General features: G+C 37.6%; 1 protein-coding gene across 1 annotated transcript; it reads right to left on the bottom strand.

The window, feature by feature from the left end:
• Positions 1-947: 947 nt before the first annotated feature.
• LOC133531744 (tryptophan 5-hydroxylase 1) lies at positions 948-16,018 on the bottom strand. The gene is made up of 11 exons (XM_061870164.1): positions 14,683-16,018; positions 13,947-14,448; positions 13,713-13,866; positions 13,180-13,345; positions 12,336-12,386; positions 11,073-11,190; positions 5,910-6,073; positions 5,395-5,521; positions 4,359-4,591; positions 3,636-3,852; positions 948-2,549 (listed from the first exon to the last, which is right to left on the bottom strand). The coding sequence occupies exons 2-11, from the start codon at positions 14,214-14,216 to the stop codon at positions 2,466-2,468; spliced, it is 1,584 nt and encodes a 527-aa protein (XP_061726148.1). The 5' UTR covers positions 14,217-14,448; positions 14,683-16,018; the 3' UTR covers positions 948-2,465.
• Between the last annotated feature and the right edge of the window lie 330 nt (positions 16,019-16,348).

The raw sequence follows: 16,348 nt of genomic DNA, 5'->3' as shown, positions 1-16,348 counted from the left end.
TGTACGTGGAACGCCTTGCAAAACCCGAATAGCTCAGATCGGATCAAAAATTAGATGTAAGTAACGGAAAGAGTTTTTCCTATCGAGATATTCCTAACTTTGTGGCAATATATCCTCCTCGCCTCTGAAAATCAAGCTTTAATTAATATTATTTAAAGATCAATTTAGTTATATTGATCACCTGGAAAATCATGTCCGATGTAGTAATGTTTGTAAACATCCCTTCCATTATACTTTACCTAATAAGGCTGGTATTTAAACACAAGACAAACTCTTTATCTCACTTACGCGAGTGGAGCCGCGGGCACGTTTAGTATTAAATAAGAATGCTTTCGTGTTGGAAAATGTTACCACTCAGTGGAGGAATTTTATAGTGAAAATGAAAAACTATGTGGTGCAATTACACAATGTTGTTTTTACGCGTAATACAATATTTCATTACATATATTTTTTTACATTCGTGTGATAATAATGTATCTAATAAATACATATGTTTATTTATTTGTAAATTCAATTCATATTTATGACTTTTTAGGGTTTTTTTTTTTTTTGCTTCAGTGTTTTAATTATAAGTATTAATCGTTAAATATTTCAAACATTATTAAAATATAAATAAAATATGTGTGTTTGTACATATGTTACGTGTTCTAAATTTCAAAGTAGTATTATGTAAGCAAATTTAGCTCACAATGTATTATTGATCATGAATAAGCGGAGCTACTATGACTATGACTTCGGTTCAACAGCGCATAAATGGGTAAATATGCCCATGCCGTATTATTTCAATACTTTTTTCGTGAACAATGAGATTACTAAAAGAATAACAGTAATAAAGAATACTACGTTGGTGACGAACAAACATTCGGCCTGCCTATGGTAAGCAGTCTCCGTAGCATATGTGCGACTGCAACTCCAGAGGAATTGATTTACAATAACAAACTAGAAGAGCATATTCAACATTATAATATAAGCCACCACAATAATGTAACAAAAAGATCGACACCACACAACCAAAAGAACCGAAGTTCTGATGAACGTAATGAGAAACACTATTGAATAAATATGTAAATTATTAACAAATATATCTGACTATCTATCTAAAAAAAACAAATAAAATTTAATACGAACTTACAACGAAGAAGAGGTAGAAATAAGGAAAAGTATTACTTGGAAAATGTATTGGTCATTCAAAGAAATCTATATATAAACGTGAAAGACCTGACAGACTGACTTAAATCAACGCAGAGCCCAAACCGCTGGGACTAGAAAGTCCAAATTTGGCAAGTAGGTTCCATATAAGGTCTTGGGGTCCACTAAGAAATAATTTTTCAAATTTCATCCCCTAAAGGGGTGAAATGGGGTCCAAAGTTTGTGTGGGAAAACAAGATTAGTTAGACTATTTTATTCCAAATTTCACAGGAGTATTCCTAGAGATAAATAAGTAAAGACATGTATCAGGTATTTTTTTTAAATTCAACCCCTAAGAGGGGGAAAAGTTCCCAATAGGGTTGATATCTCAAAATAACAATATGGGTATCGTTTTCATAGTATTTTGAGACGCTAATTACAAAAATGGCATTATAATTAAAATATAACGTAGCCGAAGTGAACAATCATCCCCCTGGTGGGGGTGCAATGGGGTTGAAATCTCAAAATATCAATATGGGTATCGTTTCCATGGTTTTGTAGGACGCTAATTAAAATATAACGTAGCCGACGTGAACTTATGGTGGTGGGGAATGCTAATTACGAAGATAGCATACATTTTGAAATTGAACGGTTGTAACATACACGCTGATTTACAGCTACACATGATCCAGACTTTTGAGAATGCAATCCTGTAAAGTAATTTTTTGAGCTACAAAATTAAAAATGTACCTATGAATAGATTATAAGATTACAAATATCTTCTAATCTATATATAAATGCACGTGTCCTGACTGACTCTTTAACGCAGAGCCGAAACGTAAGTTGAAATTTACACACTAGGTTGCATTTATAAAGTGTACAAGAGCTAAGAAGCGATTTTGAGAAATTCATTCCCTAAAGTGGTTAAAAAGGGGTAGAAAATTTGAATTCATTACGAATGCTTTGAAACTACTTATAAAGGCATAATAGCCTATTGCAAATAAAAGTGATTTCAATGTTTTTGAAAATTCAACCCCTAAGGGGGGTTAAAAAGGGTATGAATTTTGAATGGGGTTCAAGTTTTATTTTGAGCTAGGAACTAGACGAAAACTAATTTCTGCGTTTTTGAAAACTCATCCCTCAAGGCGGTGAAAAAGCCTGAATGTACCTATTACTATAATCTATTGTTTACCAGACCTGACCAAACCAGACTTGATTACGGTAAAATACACGTTAAATGTTAAATGCAATGATGAATCTATGAATAACGAAGCATTGGAATTAAAGTTTCGCAATCCAATACAAAGATTATGCCGAAAACGACGGAAGTGTACAATCTAATTTTCCGGCCTCGGGGACGCGCCGCGGTCCGAGTTGGGTGAGCTGCCGCCGGAAGTGCTCTGCGGGCTACGCTCGCTCACCTGCAACAACCAATAAAGGGAACCTCGGAGACGTGATCTCATCCAATCACATCTTTTAATGTAATTAACAATAAAAATTGTAAAGTCGCACGCAGCGGCAGTACCCATCAGTGCTGCCTCTGCGTGCGACTCGACCCCTTATATTTCATTGAAGGGGCCTCCAAATGGCCCTAAAATGCGTTATATTGTATGTCTATGTAAAATGCAGTTTTTGTTATCTGTAGGCTTCGTAATTCATAAAAACAAACTTACTGGCTCTTACAGGTTCTTACAAATTTTCCGTGCTGTACTGTAGTTTAAATAATCGTCCTGAATTCATTTCAATACATTGCAATTTTGAACCAGAGTAACCGGTGTGTTTATCGGAAGCCGGTGTTGCTCGAAGGTTTATACAGTTGACACATGTCAAAATATTATCTAGCATGACAATCCTGCACAATGCAGTCACCGCGAACATGGTTCAGTGTTTATAAAGCATTTCGGGTCTACGCTAGTGTTTTTGTTCTGTCATTTCACAACGTTTTAGTTAAGTACAATAATATTTCAGAGCAGAATACCTAATGGACATTATGCAGAAGATATAATGTAGAGTTTATGACGTCTGAATCTGAACGAACCTAGCTACCTGTAACACATTGGCGACGCAAAGCAACTGTGCCACCATTTTTTTCCCTTCTTTCCTCCAACCTATTATGAATGGTAAGTTGGTAACCATCGTACAGTCAGCGTCAAATACTTCGTAGCAGTCAAAGTGGCCAAATAGTTCGGTACACCATACTAAAATATTAAAAACAGACATTCAGCTCTAACCCGTTTCCACAAAATGTTCCACTATCTTCGCTTACGGCCACAGGGAAATAGTACTGGAGAAATTACATACAGTTTCGCGACGGTGTTCTTCAAAATTGACCATAATTTCAAAAGAAAGAAAGCAATGCTTATGAAATATTAATTGACATGCATATAGACTATAAATTGGCAGTTAGATATTTTTTCAGTTTGTTTTATTTTTTTACTTTTTACATGTTCCAAACTTTGTGCAGATTTCACTCCGCATACGTTACTATTATTATTCTGTGCGTATACCTGTAAACCGGTGTGCAACATGTTGGCGATAGTCTCGACGTCGAGCGTGGAGTCCTGGGCCGAGATCTTCTTTATGGCGGAGGACACGATACAGATGTCGCCTCGCAATTCACGCACCAGAGCCGTTATCTTTTGTGCGTTGCTTAGCACCTCCACGCTCTGTGTGTATGGGTTGTATCGCACTCCGAAGGGACGCTGGATACCTTCAGCAAATGCACTGAAATAAACGTTTGCTTGCACATAATTATATACCAACAGATGAGACAAGTTTATCCGAAAAAAAAAACTAAGAGCAAAGTAAGCAATTGTAATCTGAACGGTGACCATTTGTAAATATTGTTAACTTTTTTCAGTATAAGTAGTCGAGAAATGTGGAGAAGACCAACCGGTAGATATGAAACGTATTGCAGGGAAAACCATGATAGGGCAAGAACTCTCGTATTTGTATAGGTACGTCGCTCAGACACAGTCAGAAAAAAGAGCTTCACTCCTTCGCAAGAGTGAAAAGCGACGAAAAAGCTTATGGACGATTTTCCCTTATAGACGGTCTTCACCATATTGACAATATTATTTATTCTGTGCTACGTGGGAGTTGGGACTACACGGACACGATAATCCTAGTGGAAACGGGGTATCGCGATTCAGTACAGCGCCTCAGCCACAGAAGGAGCATTTTTCTTCCCTGTGGCACAAATTTCACAGATATATTTCTACAATACTGACCGCATCTTTTCCTTGGCCTCTTCGAACGAGTCCGTATAGTAATAAGCATTCTGGTAAGAAGTGATGATGCAGGTTTCATTGACGGTGACTTCGGGGTCGAAGCGCTTGTGTTTGGCGCTCGTGGTTAGGGCGTGCTTCAACTCTGCCACTGAGGAAAGCAGGCCGGCGCCGTAAACGCGGAACGAGCCGTCGGGGGAGCGGCAAAGACCGAACTCCACAGTGAAGAAATAAAGCTGAAATAAACGCGGGTACAGTGAGCTGCGAAATTGCATGGACAAATTATGAATTAATTCATTGATAAAGTCGCCATGCACATTTACGTCTGAGGTACGTATTTTACCTGTCAACCAACTACACTACAACGTAGAATAACATAGTAAATAGCTGAATATCATATCAACAAGCCTAAAAGGAGATTGCCATTGTATCTATGGAAACATTGGAAGCCAAGCCAGATTTGAACATGCAATGTAACAATAAAAGGCACACCATTCAATCAAGGGCATTGAATCGACGGGATTTTGACAATTTGTTATCAATTCTAAATCAATTTATAACATTTTTCTTTAAATATTTACTGACATTTACATGAACTTACAAATAGCTGACATTTTGAAATTGTATTTAACTACATCTACCGTAAATTTCAGTTAATTATTAATTCATGCATATTGTAATTATGATGTGCAAAAATCTATATTTTTTTACCAATAAAAATCTGAAATCTGAATCATGTTTTACCAACCAAGTTTTTATTTAATATAGCGCGAAAACATAGATAATTGATATTATTTTCGTGAATTTGAGGTTATTTTCTTAAGTACTACATATACGTTTACTACTTCGAGGTCACCCTACTCGTATTATTGCATTTTCACCGGTCTTATATACATACACCAAATTTGAGCTCTATCGAATGTCAAAAAAGTGGTTATGATTTAGCTTCCAAGATTTGATCCACGCTATATAAGACGATTCTTATTAGGATCGATGATCCTTAACAGCACCTTCCCAAAAATACAAAAAAAATATATACCGTGGCCAACTTGTCAATGTCCTCGTCAGATGCACCCAGAGAAGCTAGTCCCAGCTCTTGAGAGAATTGTGCGAAAGATGAATTGGCGAGCAACGGCATGTGCCCTAGCAGCTCGTGGCAGCAGTCACTGAAATAACATGCAAGTATATATTTGTACGTACTCAATACAACATTCCATGTATATATGTAGGTATGATTTATGCGTCTACTGAAACTCACAATCTCGCAACGGTTTGTAGCGATAACGATATTGGAAATCCATTTAGAAGGTAGGTTTAAATATTGCCGAGAACAAAGTACTATAAATATATACATACACGACGTTATTGCCCGTAGTACGTGTTACGGTTACATTTTTGATGACATTAGGTGTCTTCACTGATGCACTTTTCCTTTTCACGTAGGTATTCTTTAATATATTGTAACATATTTGATGCCAAATCTGGCAAAGACATTCATTATCATATAACCTTAGAAATTCCTTAATAAATTGACATTTAGGTGCAAAAACTTACGGCTCCGGAGTATAAAACGGATCGGAAGAATGGCGAATGTACTGCGTGCAATGAAAGACTCGAAAGGCGAGACCGGAGAGAAAGTCGCGTGGAGAGAGGTATCCGGCCACTGGGCGGAGCTGGAAGCCAGTCTTCCTCTTCAGGAACGCGCTTACGTCCTCCAACTGAAAGTAACGTCGATAGGTATTGAATATATGTATTTCAATCACTGTGCAAACAAATTTTTTTTCAAGAAACTATAGAAAAACGGGCAGCTAGGGATTTGAATTTGAACTTATTATTATGATTGTTTGTTTCAAAGTTTTCAAGCTCACGGGTTGATAATCATCATAATTGGTTCGTTTTCAGCGTCGGCGACGTCAGAGGTTATGTTTAGGTCAATGCTAAGTCAATATTGGTATAATTTTTAAGTAAATCAAAGATATAGGCGTAGATTTCATCTAAATAGAATCAACGGTTATCAATTCCACGAACAAACTTTCACCTCACTTTTCAACTTTCAAGAAATATTTTTTAGGATAAAAACTATCCTTTATTCTTCCCCGGTGCGGTACTCCAACTATCACTACACCATTTTTTTATTAAATTAGTTCAGCGGTTTAACCGTGAAGGGGATTTAAAAAAGTTTTTTTTTTATATATACCATACATTTTTTACTTCGGATTCGTATCAATAAGATACCATATTTATACGAAAACGATACCAAACTTGGCCTAGTAGGGTTAACCCCTTACCAGCATATGAAGCCATATTTTAACCAACATATCGTAAAGATCTGTAATGAAGCTAGATGTCTGGGATTTGTTATAAGGCAGGCAAAAATATTTACAAACAGGCACGCAAACTCGGACCCGGGTATGTCCTTAAACTACGTCCACAAGAGAGGTATGGGAATTGTGAATGTCATCTCGCTCTGTGTGGTAGGGCACAGCACAGCGGATGTCATTCCAGATCTAGAGCAGAGCCCAACTGGGGAAGTACCTCCACCTTACAGAAAATCGCAGCCAAATAACACTAGACCCTACTCATAGTGTTGTGTTCCTGCCGGTGAGTAAGGTTGCCAGAGCTCAACGAGGGGCGGGAGGGGGTTAGGGTCGGCAACGCGCATGTAACTCCTCTGGAGTTGCAGGCGTACATAGGCTACGGATACTGCTTACCATCAGGCGGGCCGTATGCTTGTTTGCCACCGACGTAGTATTTAAAAAAACGCTATCAGCATTTTGTACAACGCGTTTGTGCGTAGTAAGCTGGAAACGAATGCGTTAATCTGGAATCCCCATGAACAGCAGTATATACTTCTCCTGGAAAGGGCACAAAACCATATGCACGTTTCCTACACAATAAGTTATACGGTTACTACCCATACTTATATCCAACTCTTTTTATACTTGGAATGCTGAACACATCACTGGAGGCCAGGAGGAATATTTACCTGATTAAATATTTCCTTCGGCTTATACGGGGAACACTATCTAATCTTGCCTTACTCCCTGGTACCAATACGGGTGCCTCAAACTTCTACCAAAGTTTTACGCGCTCGCAACCGCGGCTTCTTTGCCGTCCCGCCGGCCAGGACGCGCGCGCTTTCTTTCTCCCCTTTACATCAAGCGATGTCCCGATTAAAAAGCATCTTAAACAGCGATAGCCAATTTGACATTTTTTACACCCCCGAAAACATATTTCTGACAGCATATAGCCGGTACCTGGAGTCAAAAGTAGCAAAAATCTCCATTTAAACCAGCTCCAATTTGAAAAATCTTTTCTTAGTGCACCCCTAGACCTTCTAAAGAACCTACGTGCCAAATTTGGAATCTCTATTAGAACCAGCGGTTTAGGCTGTGCGTTGATGATATGTCAGTCAGTCCGTCATTCAGTCAGTCCGTCATTCAGTCAGTCAGTCAGTCAGTTTCTTCTTTTATATATTTAGATAAGAATTATTTCCATTATTTACCTTAAATTTTAGTTGAAATGTGCTAATATGGACATAAGTGCCGCCCACAGCTGTTTTAATCATTCTCACACACGTTTCAGTTTCAGTTTATTTATTCAAAAACAATTTACGACGTATTTGAATATTCATTATACATATACACAAACCGATCTTTAGATTTATTTTATTCACAAAATTAACAGTAAGCACCAACCGTGGATCTTCTGTCACAATTGCAAAAGGGAATGGACGAAATGAAAGATCGTTTTACCTCCCGTATGGCTAGTTTTGAAAGCCCAATCACTTCAGGAAGCACCCCCAAATCAAGAACAACTTCGACTGCCTTAAAAACGTCATATGGAAGATGGTGGGAGGCTTGCAAAAGCAAATGGATCTAGTGCTACAAACTTTGGATGAACTGGAGACCCGATCGCGCACAAATATCTTACTGCTACACGGAGTCCCTGAAGCGGAAAATGAAACTGTGTCCTCAACTGTACTTGATACCCGTCAAAGTAGGCAGCAGCTGCCCAATGTCTCAGATTCCTCATTCATCAGCTGCCACCGTCTTGAAAAATTGAAAATGGCTAAACCCAGACCGATACTCATCAAGTTTTCCTGCCTGCGGACCGGGATAGTGTGTGGGCCTTCAAGAAGCGGCTAAAGGGAGTTCTTAACTAGCACCCGACACAGCTACCCCACCCTCCACCCCCCCTAGAGCTCAAATTTGACAGCCCCCCCTCCCCCCTCCCAGGCCTCCGGCGATATCAAATTGCCCTCCTCAAGTTCACTGGCTGGCTACGCCCTTATCAAATGCTGGAACAACTAAGGTCGTATAGTGGTGGCATGCCCAGACGGATCAGGACATAAAGTAACTTCCTTGACCGAGCTACGCGCCCTGCCTACGCCTACAATCGCTCCTTCGCCTGCCCCTGAAGCTGACGCCCGTCTTACGACCAATGCCGCCTGCGTTCCCTGCTACCGCCGCTTCTCGTACAGCTGCGTCCGGCCAATCGCTGAAAACCCTGATGATTCAGTACACCTTGTAGCTTAGGATACGGACCGGATTTTTAAAAACTGAAATATGGGTAGATTCCTCTTGCCCTTTACAACCTGTTTACACTTGCTTTATTAACCGACTTCCAGATTTCAGAAGAGGAGGTTATCAATTCGGTTGTGTTTTTTTTTTTGTTTTTTTTTTTAATGTTTGTTACTCCATAACTCCGTCATTTCTGAACCAATTTTGTTTTTTTTTTTAATTTATATATATACAGATTGGTCCTGTTTTTGTCAAAACTCAGTTCTGATGATGGGATCCATGAGGAATCGAGGGAACTCTTCAAATATGAAAGGCATACTTATAGTGATTTTTGTATTTTCTTTGACAAATAAAGCAATTACATTTAAAAAAGTGACATTTGATGAAGTGGAACTGCTGATGATGATCAGAATGGAACTCTTCAATGACGCATAGTATGCGTTTGGCGATTTCTCCTCTTCGCTGTGTTTGTTAAGTAAATTAGTTTTCAAGACAAACTTTTGTCAAGTTCGAGTTCTGACGATGGGTTCCATGAGGAATCGAGGGAACTCTTCAAATGTTATGCATTCCAGGCATAGTGATCTTAGTATTTTCATTAACAAATCACGTATTTACATTTGTAGAAGTGACATTTGATGAAGTGGAACTGCTGATGATGAACAGAACGGAACTCTTCAATGATGCATAGTTCACGTTTGGCAATTTGTTCTCTTTCCCAAGCAGTTAGGTTTTCTTTTTTTTTTTTTATACCACGACGGTGGCAAACAAGCATACGGCCCGCCTGATGGTAAGCAGTCACCGCAGCCTATGGACGCCTGCAACTCCAGAGGTGTTACATGCGCGTTGCCGACCCTTTAAAAACCTGTACACTCCTTTTTTGAAGAACCCCATACTGTAGACCCTCGGGAAAACCTCGGAAGGGAGCTCATTCCACAGCCGGAGCGTCCGCGGGAGGAAATTCCTCTTGAACCGCACAGTACGCGACCATTTTGGTTCTAAGGTGTGAGGATGAACTCCCTGCCGACGGCGAGCGGTGCGGTGATAGAAAGTGGCCGTTGGCATCATGTCAAACAATTCCTCAGAACACAGCCCATTGTACAAGCGGTAGAACACACATAAGGAGGCAAAGTCTCTCCTTAAAGGTTCAATACCGCTTGTGAGTTTGGGATCGTCAACGATTCGCACAGCGCGCCTTTTCAAGGCACATTTTTATATTTCTATCCTATTTAATTTTTTTATTAATTATCTGGTGCTTTATTTCATGAATGGTGTGAAATAATTTATCTTAAATACAGTCGAATACCCATTGCGGGTATCTTACCAGTCAACCATAGGGCAAATCTGAAATGTGTCAAGGTGGGTGCAGTGGCAAAAAAAGCATGTTACCTCCCTTTCTACATAATTAGGCGTAGGACGCTGTCTTTTTAATTACATTGTATGAAATCTACAATCAACAATAACCGTTCTTTCACCGATTGAAGTCTGTTTTTTTTCTCAAAAATTATTAAAGAAAAATCAGTAGTGCCACCATGAGAAGACGTATAATATTAAATCATATTATTTCTTCTAGCACATAATTGAGCGGATTTCAATAAAATAGACATCAGAAGATCCATAATTGGTACAGGAGTGCTATGCAATACAAAATTACTAAAAATAACAGAGGAAAAATGTTTAGGGCTAAAATTGTGATTGCAGAAACAGATTTTAGGTCTTAAATGGTGTTTAAACAATAGTGGCAGTAATAAAACTTGACACATACAATTTCCGGGATCCATGTTAATGTTCCTTAAAAAAATCGAGCTTTGGGGACCACGACGATCAGGCGCCATCATCAGAAGTATACGTCTTTTTTGTTTTTTCCATTTTTCTCGGGATCTATGAGTTCTATGTGAATATTGTGCATGGCGAAACGGAAGCTTATTAAATTCCACACAAAAATGATAAACGATATTATGTCTCTAAAACGTAGCCTTCTTCTAGACATATGGCTGAAAAGTTTATTAGATTTCACTTTTTTTGTTTAGGTAGATAGTGTATTTGTGGTCCAGTAATAAAAAAAAAAGTAAAAAAAAGAAAAAAGAGTCTAAAAGTATTTTTTCCTGAGTTTAAAAAGAGCGACTCACTTAATCGTAATTTCTGTTAGATATCAGTCTCAGATGGTATCGGTTAAGCGTATTTGTTTCGTACATACCTGGGGTAAGTTGTCTTCCCTGTAGCCACAATACTTGACGAGTTGCGGCCAGTTCTCCAGGTATTCCTCGCAAGCGTGCACCAGGTAGAGCTTGTGCAGCTCTCGGAAGATTATCCCCCTGTGCACAGTGATCACGATCATCATCTTAATTACAACCGTTGTACCTATATCTTATGTAGGGTAAGGGAATCACTTTGCGTTGGAGCATAGGCAGATGAATGTACTGCCTTTTTATTACACTAGTACTCGTATTATCAACCTATAAAAGGGATACGGGGTGAGTATAAGAAACTTACAAAATTGGTTTACCGGTATTGGTTAAGCGATATATTTACGATAGTCAATATTCCTTCTTTCTTTTATATTTTTATTAAAACAATAACTTAAGTACCTACCTATATATTATGTTACCCTAAAACACGTTTTTAGTAAAAACGCGTTTTCACTAATTAATATTACATTTCGATGCTAGTGCGAAAAGTATGTCATTACTTTTTCGCATGACATTTCCGCACGAGTATCGAACGGCGTTTTTTAATACAGCAGCGAAAAACCAAGAAAAATAACAAGTAATTGGTATTTTCAATATTCAATTTAAAAGAAACGTGTTAAAATGATTAAATAAAGTAAGTAATAAAATATGAAATATGTAGAGTTTTATTATTGTTACATTAACAGCAGGTTTTTATGTTCATTACGACTTTTAAAGGAAACTAACGTTAACACTCATCAATAAGTAGTCATGAATAGGAACAAGTATAAATTTAATAAAATTGGAAAAGTGAAAAGCACTAGTTTGCGAAAACCAACTTTCCGCACGCTAAACAGCTACGTTAAGTAGCACTTTTTGAGCAACTGTATTAGTTTAGAGTTTTTGGTTAGTCCTGGGTGAAAACTAGTTTAAACTGGGATATTTCAATCAAAACTAGTTTTAGCAATATGCTTTATCAAAAACTAAGTACTTAGTTTAGACTTATCGTACATAGTTTAATTGTTTCATAAGTTTTCTTGTTTTATTTAATAATTTTGACTCGGTTGTTATGTATCTTCGTTGAATTCGTTAGTTAGTTTGTGTTGCAAATAAAATTTGATTAGTATATAGCAGTAGCGGACAAATTATCGCTATATAGTTAAATGGACATAAAAAAAACATCCCCAACCCAATCGAGTCCAATGCTTTGAGAGAGAGTGTACAAAAGTTCCGCTTTTGACAAAAAGTTAATCTATGTACGTAACTCTACAAAACAAACTAAGAAAACTTACCATGTTTTGATTTCAACTTCAGTATATTGCACTTTCGGTATCGGTTGGCCGCTAAAACAAAAAAAAGTACGTTTACATGATACATGATATTATAGTTTTTATCGCTGCAGCAAGCTTCAATATATGAAATTAAATAAATATATTTTCTTTCTGCCTTTTTATTTAATAATTTCATCTCTTTTTATGTAAGACGTGCCTATGTTTTTAAAGACCAAATAAGAAGCTTAATTAATAACCTCATAAGAATAAAAGTTAATCTAAACTTAAAAATACCTACAAAACTAAAACAAACACCTAAATAAAATACTCACAGAGTTTAACCTGTTATAATGGTCGTTAGATGCGATGTGAGTGGTTATAAGTAATATTTAAACTCAATTTTAAAAATAATATAAAGGACCATCTACAAATTTGAGCTAAAATATGATTAACTAAAATACTCGCAGGCATAAAAGAAAGACTGTAAAATGACGATAATAAATGACATTTCTTGTTTTACTAAGTTCCATACAAAATCTTCGCAGGAAAACGTAGATAGTTAAGAATAATTCCTTGATATTTAGGTTTTCTTTTGGAGTAATATAAATATGCTTCAGTTGGTTTCATCTAAACATGAGACTGTCTTACAGCTTATAACACTCTTCGTGTCGTGTTATCTTAAGTCTAGGCACAGAATGGATAGTACCTGCTACATATATATAGGATTCGAAATGTCTAATAAAACCGATATATGGCAGCGGAAAGCCATGCATCATAATTGTCCCTTCCTACCCTAGAACATGATATATTAGCATTAAATGTCTTTAAATCAAACACCGCGAAGCGTAAAAAAGTTAATACTTACTACTTATAGTTGTTGGCGATGGCAGCGAACTGCTCGCGTCGCTTGCGGTACACGGGGTCCTTAAAACCGGGGTGGTCAGCATCCAACTCGGAGCCGTACATCAACACGTTCTGCGCACGGTCGAGGTCCGATATTTTCCTCGGAAACCAAGGCATTTCCCCGAAATCTAACAAGCACCAATACAAATAACTTCATAGGAATCAAGAGTCAAATAGGGTAACACATGTTGGCTAGGTATTAGGCAAATTTATAATATACACTATTGGCTAGCTACTTATCAGTAGGTTTTTTTTTACTTGTTCTCTGATTTTAAAAACAACATCCAAATGGACGCATTTCTTTTTCGCACATTGAAAAACGTACAGTGCACTGTACGTTAGTGCATAATCGATACTTGAATTCCAGTAAATTAATAAACTTCCAGTAAATTCAACAGAGTATATTACTTACCTCTGTTGAATTTACTTTTTATACTATGCACATTTAATATGCAAGACTGCAGATATAATAGCAAAGTATGAAAAGGTTGGTACCAAAACTAGCGGCAGCAGAAAGCGGCGTCGGTGGTGGAAACACCTCTCCGGTTTGAGATTGTATGACTTCAAACTCTTGAACCTCGCGCTTCAGCATTCTTTTCAATTGCTCCATCCTACGAAGATCACACTCCACATCCACAAGTATATCTGCCTGAAAGAATTTGGATATATGTTTGTATTTAATCTAAAATAGTATGTATGAAAATCAAGGTACCAGTGAAAGATACTCACGTCGGCTACTTCAGTAGCAGATTTCCTGGATTCAATATGGAGCACGTTTATACCCAAGTCCTGGAATACAGACAAGACACGGACTAAACCGCCGACTTGGTTTTTTAACGAGAATATCACCGAAATCCTCTCGCCCTCGGCCGCCGGCTGCTGCACCGCCATGCCGATGTCTCCCAGCTTGGGGTGGTGGGGCATTTCCTTCTTCATCTCCCACTCAGAACCGTTTCTGTACAACCATAATCCGAGGAACCCTTTTCCCGATCCACTCATTGTTTGACAACTTCGTTGTTATATAGATACAAATTAAAAGTGATTGCTTAATATAGATGTTTTTTTATTGAATCCGAGATGCGCCGCTGCATTAGTGGAGACAAACTGCGGGCTCCTCCCAGGCTGTTCGCCTTATAAAGAGAAGAGGCGCGGGAGACTCGACGGAGGGTGGGTATATTTGATTGGCTGAATCAAGCGTTCGGAGTTACTTGGAAAATGTTCTCTTTTCACGCTGTAAAGACGGAGGCACACTTAAATATATCAGTCTTTTATTACTTCTCGGATTTAGTACTTGAGGATTAAAATACCACTTGTAATGATGAATACGTCGGAAAAAAATAGTCACTTCGTCGGAAATATCGTTGACTTCTGATATTTAAGTTTAGCACTGACTTTTATTTTGGTCGCTAAACTAAAATAATGCATGGGTTGTGTAAATGAAAATGAAAAAGAACTATTGTATTACCTGAAATAGTTTTTAGAGCCCAAATATAATGAGGAGAATTAAACGGTTGCAAACGGGGGCTCAATAAGACCACGTGACATCTGGGAATTTTAATATATAAATATTATAGGACATTCTTACACAGATTGACTCAGTCCCACAGTAAGCTCAAGAAGGCTGGTGTTGTGGGCAGTGAGACAACGATATACCTATATAATATATAAATACATAGAAAACACCCAAGACTCAGGAACAAATATCTGTGCTCATCACACAATCTAATGCTCTTACTGGGATTCGAACCCAGGACTATGGGCTTGATAGGCAAGGTCACTACCCACTAGGCCAGACCGGTCGTCCGTTATTGTGAAATTTCACTTACAATTTATAATGGATGCCACCGTGACACGTCCAATTTAATTATTACATAAATAATATTAAAAATTAGGATGAATTTGAATCGTAAACAGATGATAGCTCAACAGTATGTGCGAAGCCTCAGCACTAACACCTATAAAGGCTCGTGTAAGTGTAGACCGCGAGGAGGCACTCGGGCTGACGGAGTTAAACGGTCCAGTCACTGTATTTATTACCATTGTTTAGCGAAAAGAGCGTTCCGTATCATTCATTATCTAGTGAGGAACCCACGCGTTTATTCACTTTGCTATTGGCTACGGTATAAAATTAGAACTGAGATATTTTCTGATATCATCGGCAAGCATCCATTGTTTACTAAACTTCTTTGACTCGCTCAGTTCTAATTTTATTAATTTGTGTAGTTTTATTTTATCACAACTTCAACCATGTTTTTTTTTGTTCCCGTTGCTGTTAAAAGCACGTTGAATATGCCTTATCCTATACGTGTAATACTAGTGCATCCATCCATCCGTTATACACAGATATTAACATGAACTACGAATGAGGCAGACGTTCAGACGAGTTGTAAGTTACTTAGTTATCGTAATGTTGAATTCTTAAAACGTTGGATTCTCAAAATGAGGTTAAAGAAATAGCTCCAAATACACCGAAAATGAATTGGTTCGTCAGCTATTTTGAAGATACCTGGTATAATAAGGACCACAATGTGTTAAGCTGTACAGATGACGTCCATAGAACTACGAATTCGTGTGAAGGGTATCATCGCAAATTGAATTCTAGACTCCCAAAGACACCTAATATATTCCTCATATGGCATACGATAAAAAAGAAGCATATTATTTTGACAGGAAAATTGAAAGATGTATGTTTCTTCCGTTCCAAAAAAAATCGAAGACTAAGACATATTATTTTTGACCAAAAGTATGAAAAACTATTGACTAAATTAGAAAAACAATTGATTTCGCCTTTGAAGTTTCTCCGTAAAATAATATTTACGAGGCTTAAGCTAGGTACGTAAATTACCAAACATAAATATTGTATTTTAAGTTAATTCCGTATAGTAAGTACTTAGCATACACAAGAAAATAATAATATTTTGTCTTGTATTTTTTTTGTATAAAAGAAAATTACTTTGTTTTTTAAGCTACCAAAAATAAATAATTTATTTTAAGTTAATTCCGCATACAGAAGAACGTTTTTTTTATTTGTTAGTTTTGTCGCATGTTGGTACAGGCCCATTTACATGCTGCGAGTTTCTCACACTTTTTGGGGCGAGAAATCATATGCAATAATCGTCAGGCGATTATCG

Source organism: Cydia pomonella, chromosome 1 (genome assembly GCF_033807575.1).
Source record: "Cydia pomonella isolate Wapato2018A chromosome 1, ilCydPomo1, whole genome shotgun sequence".
Taxonomy (NCBI): Eukaryota; Metazoa; Arthropoda; class Insecta; order Lepidoptera; family Tortricidae; genus Cydia; species Cydia pomonella.
Note: the sequence above shows the minus strand (reverse complement) of the source record. Positions and strands in the feature narration are given on the sequence as shown.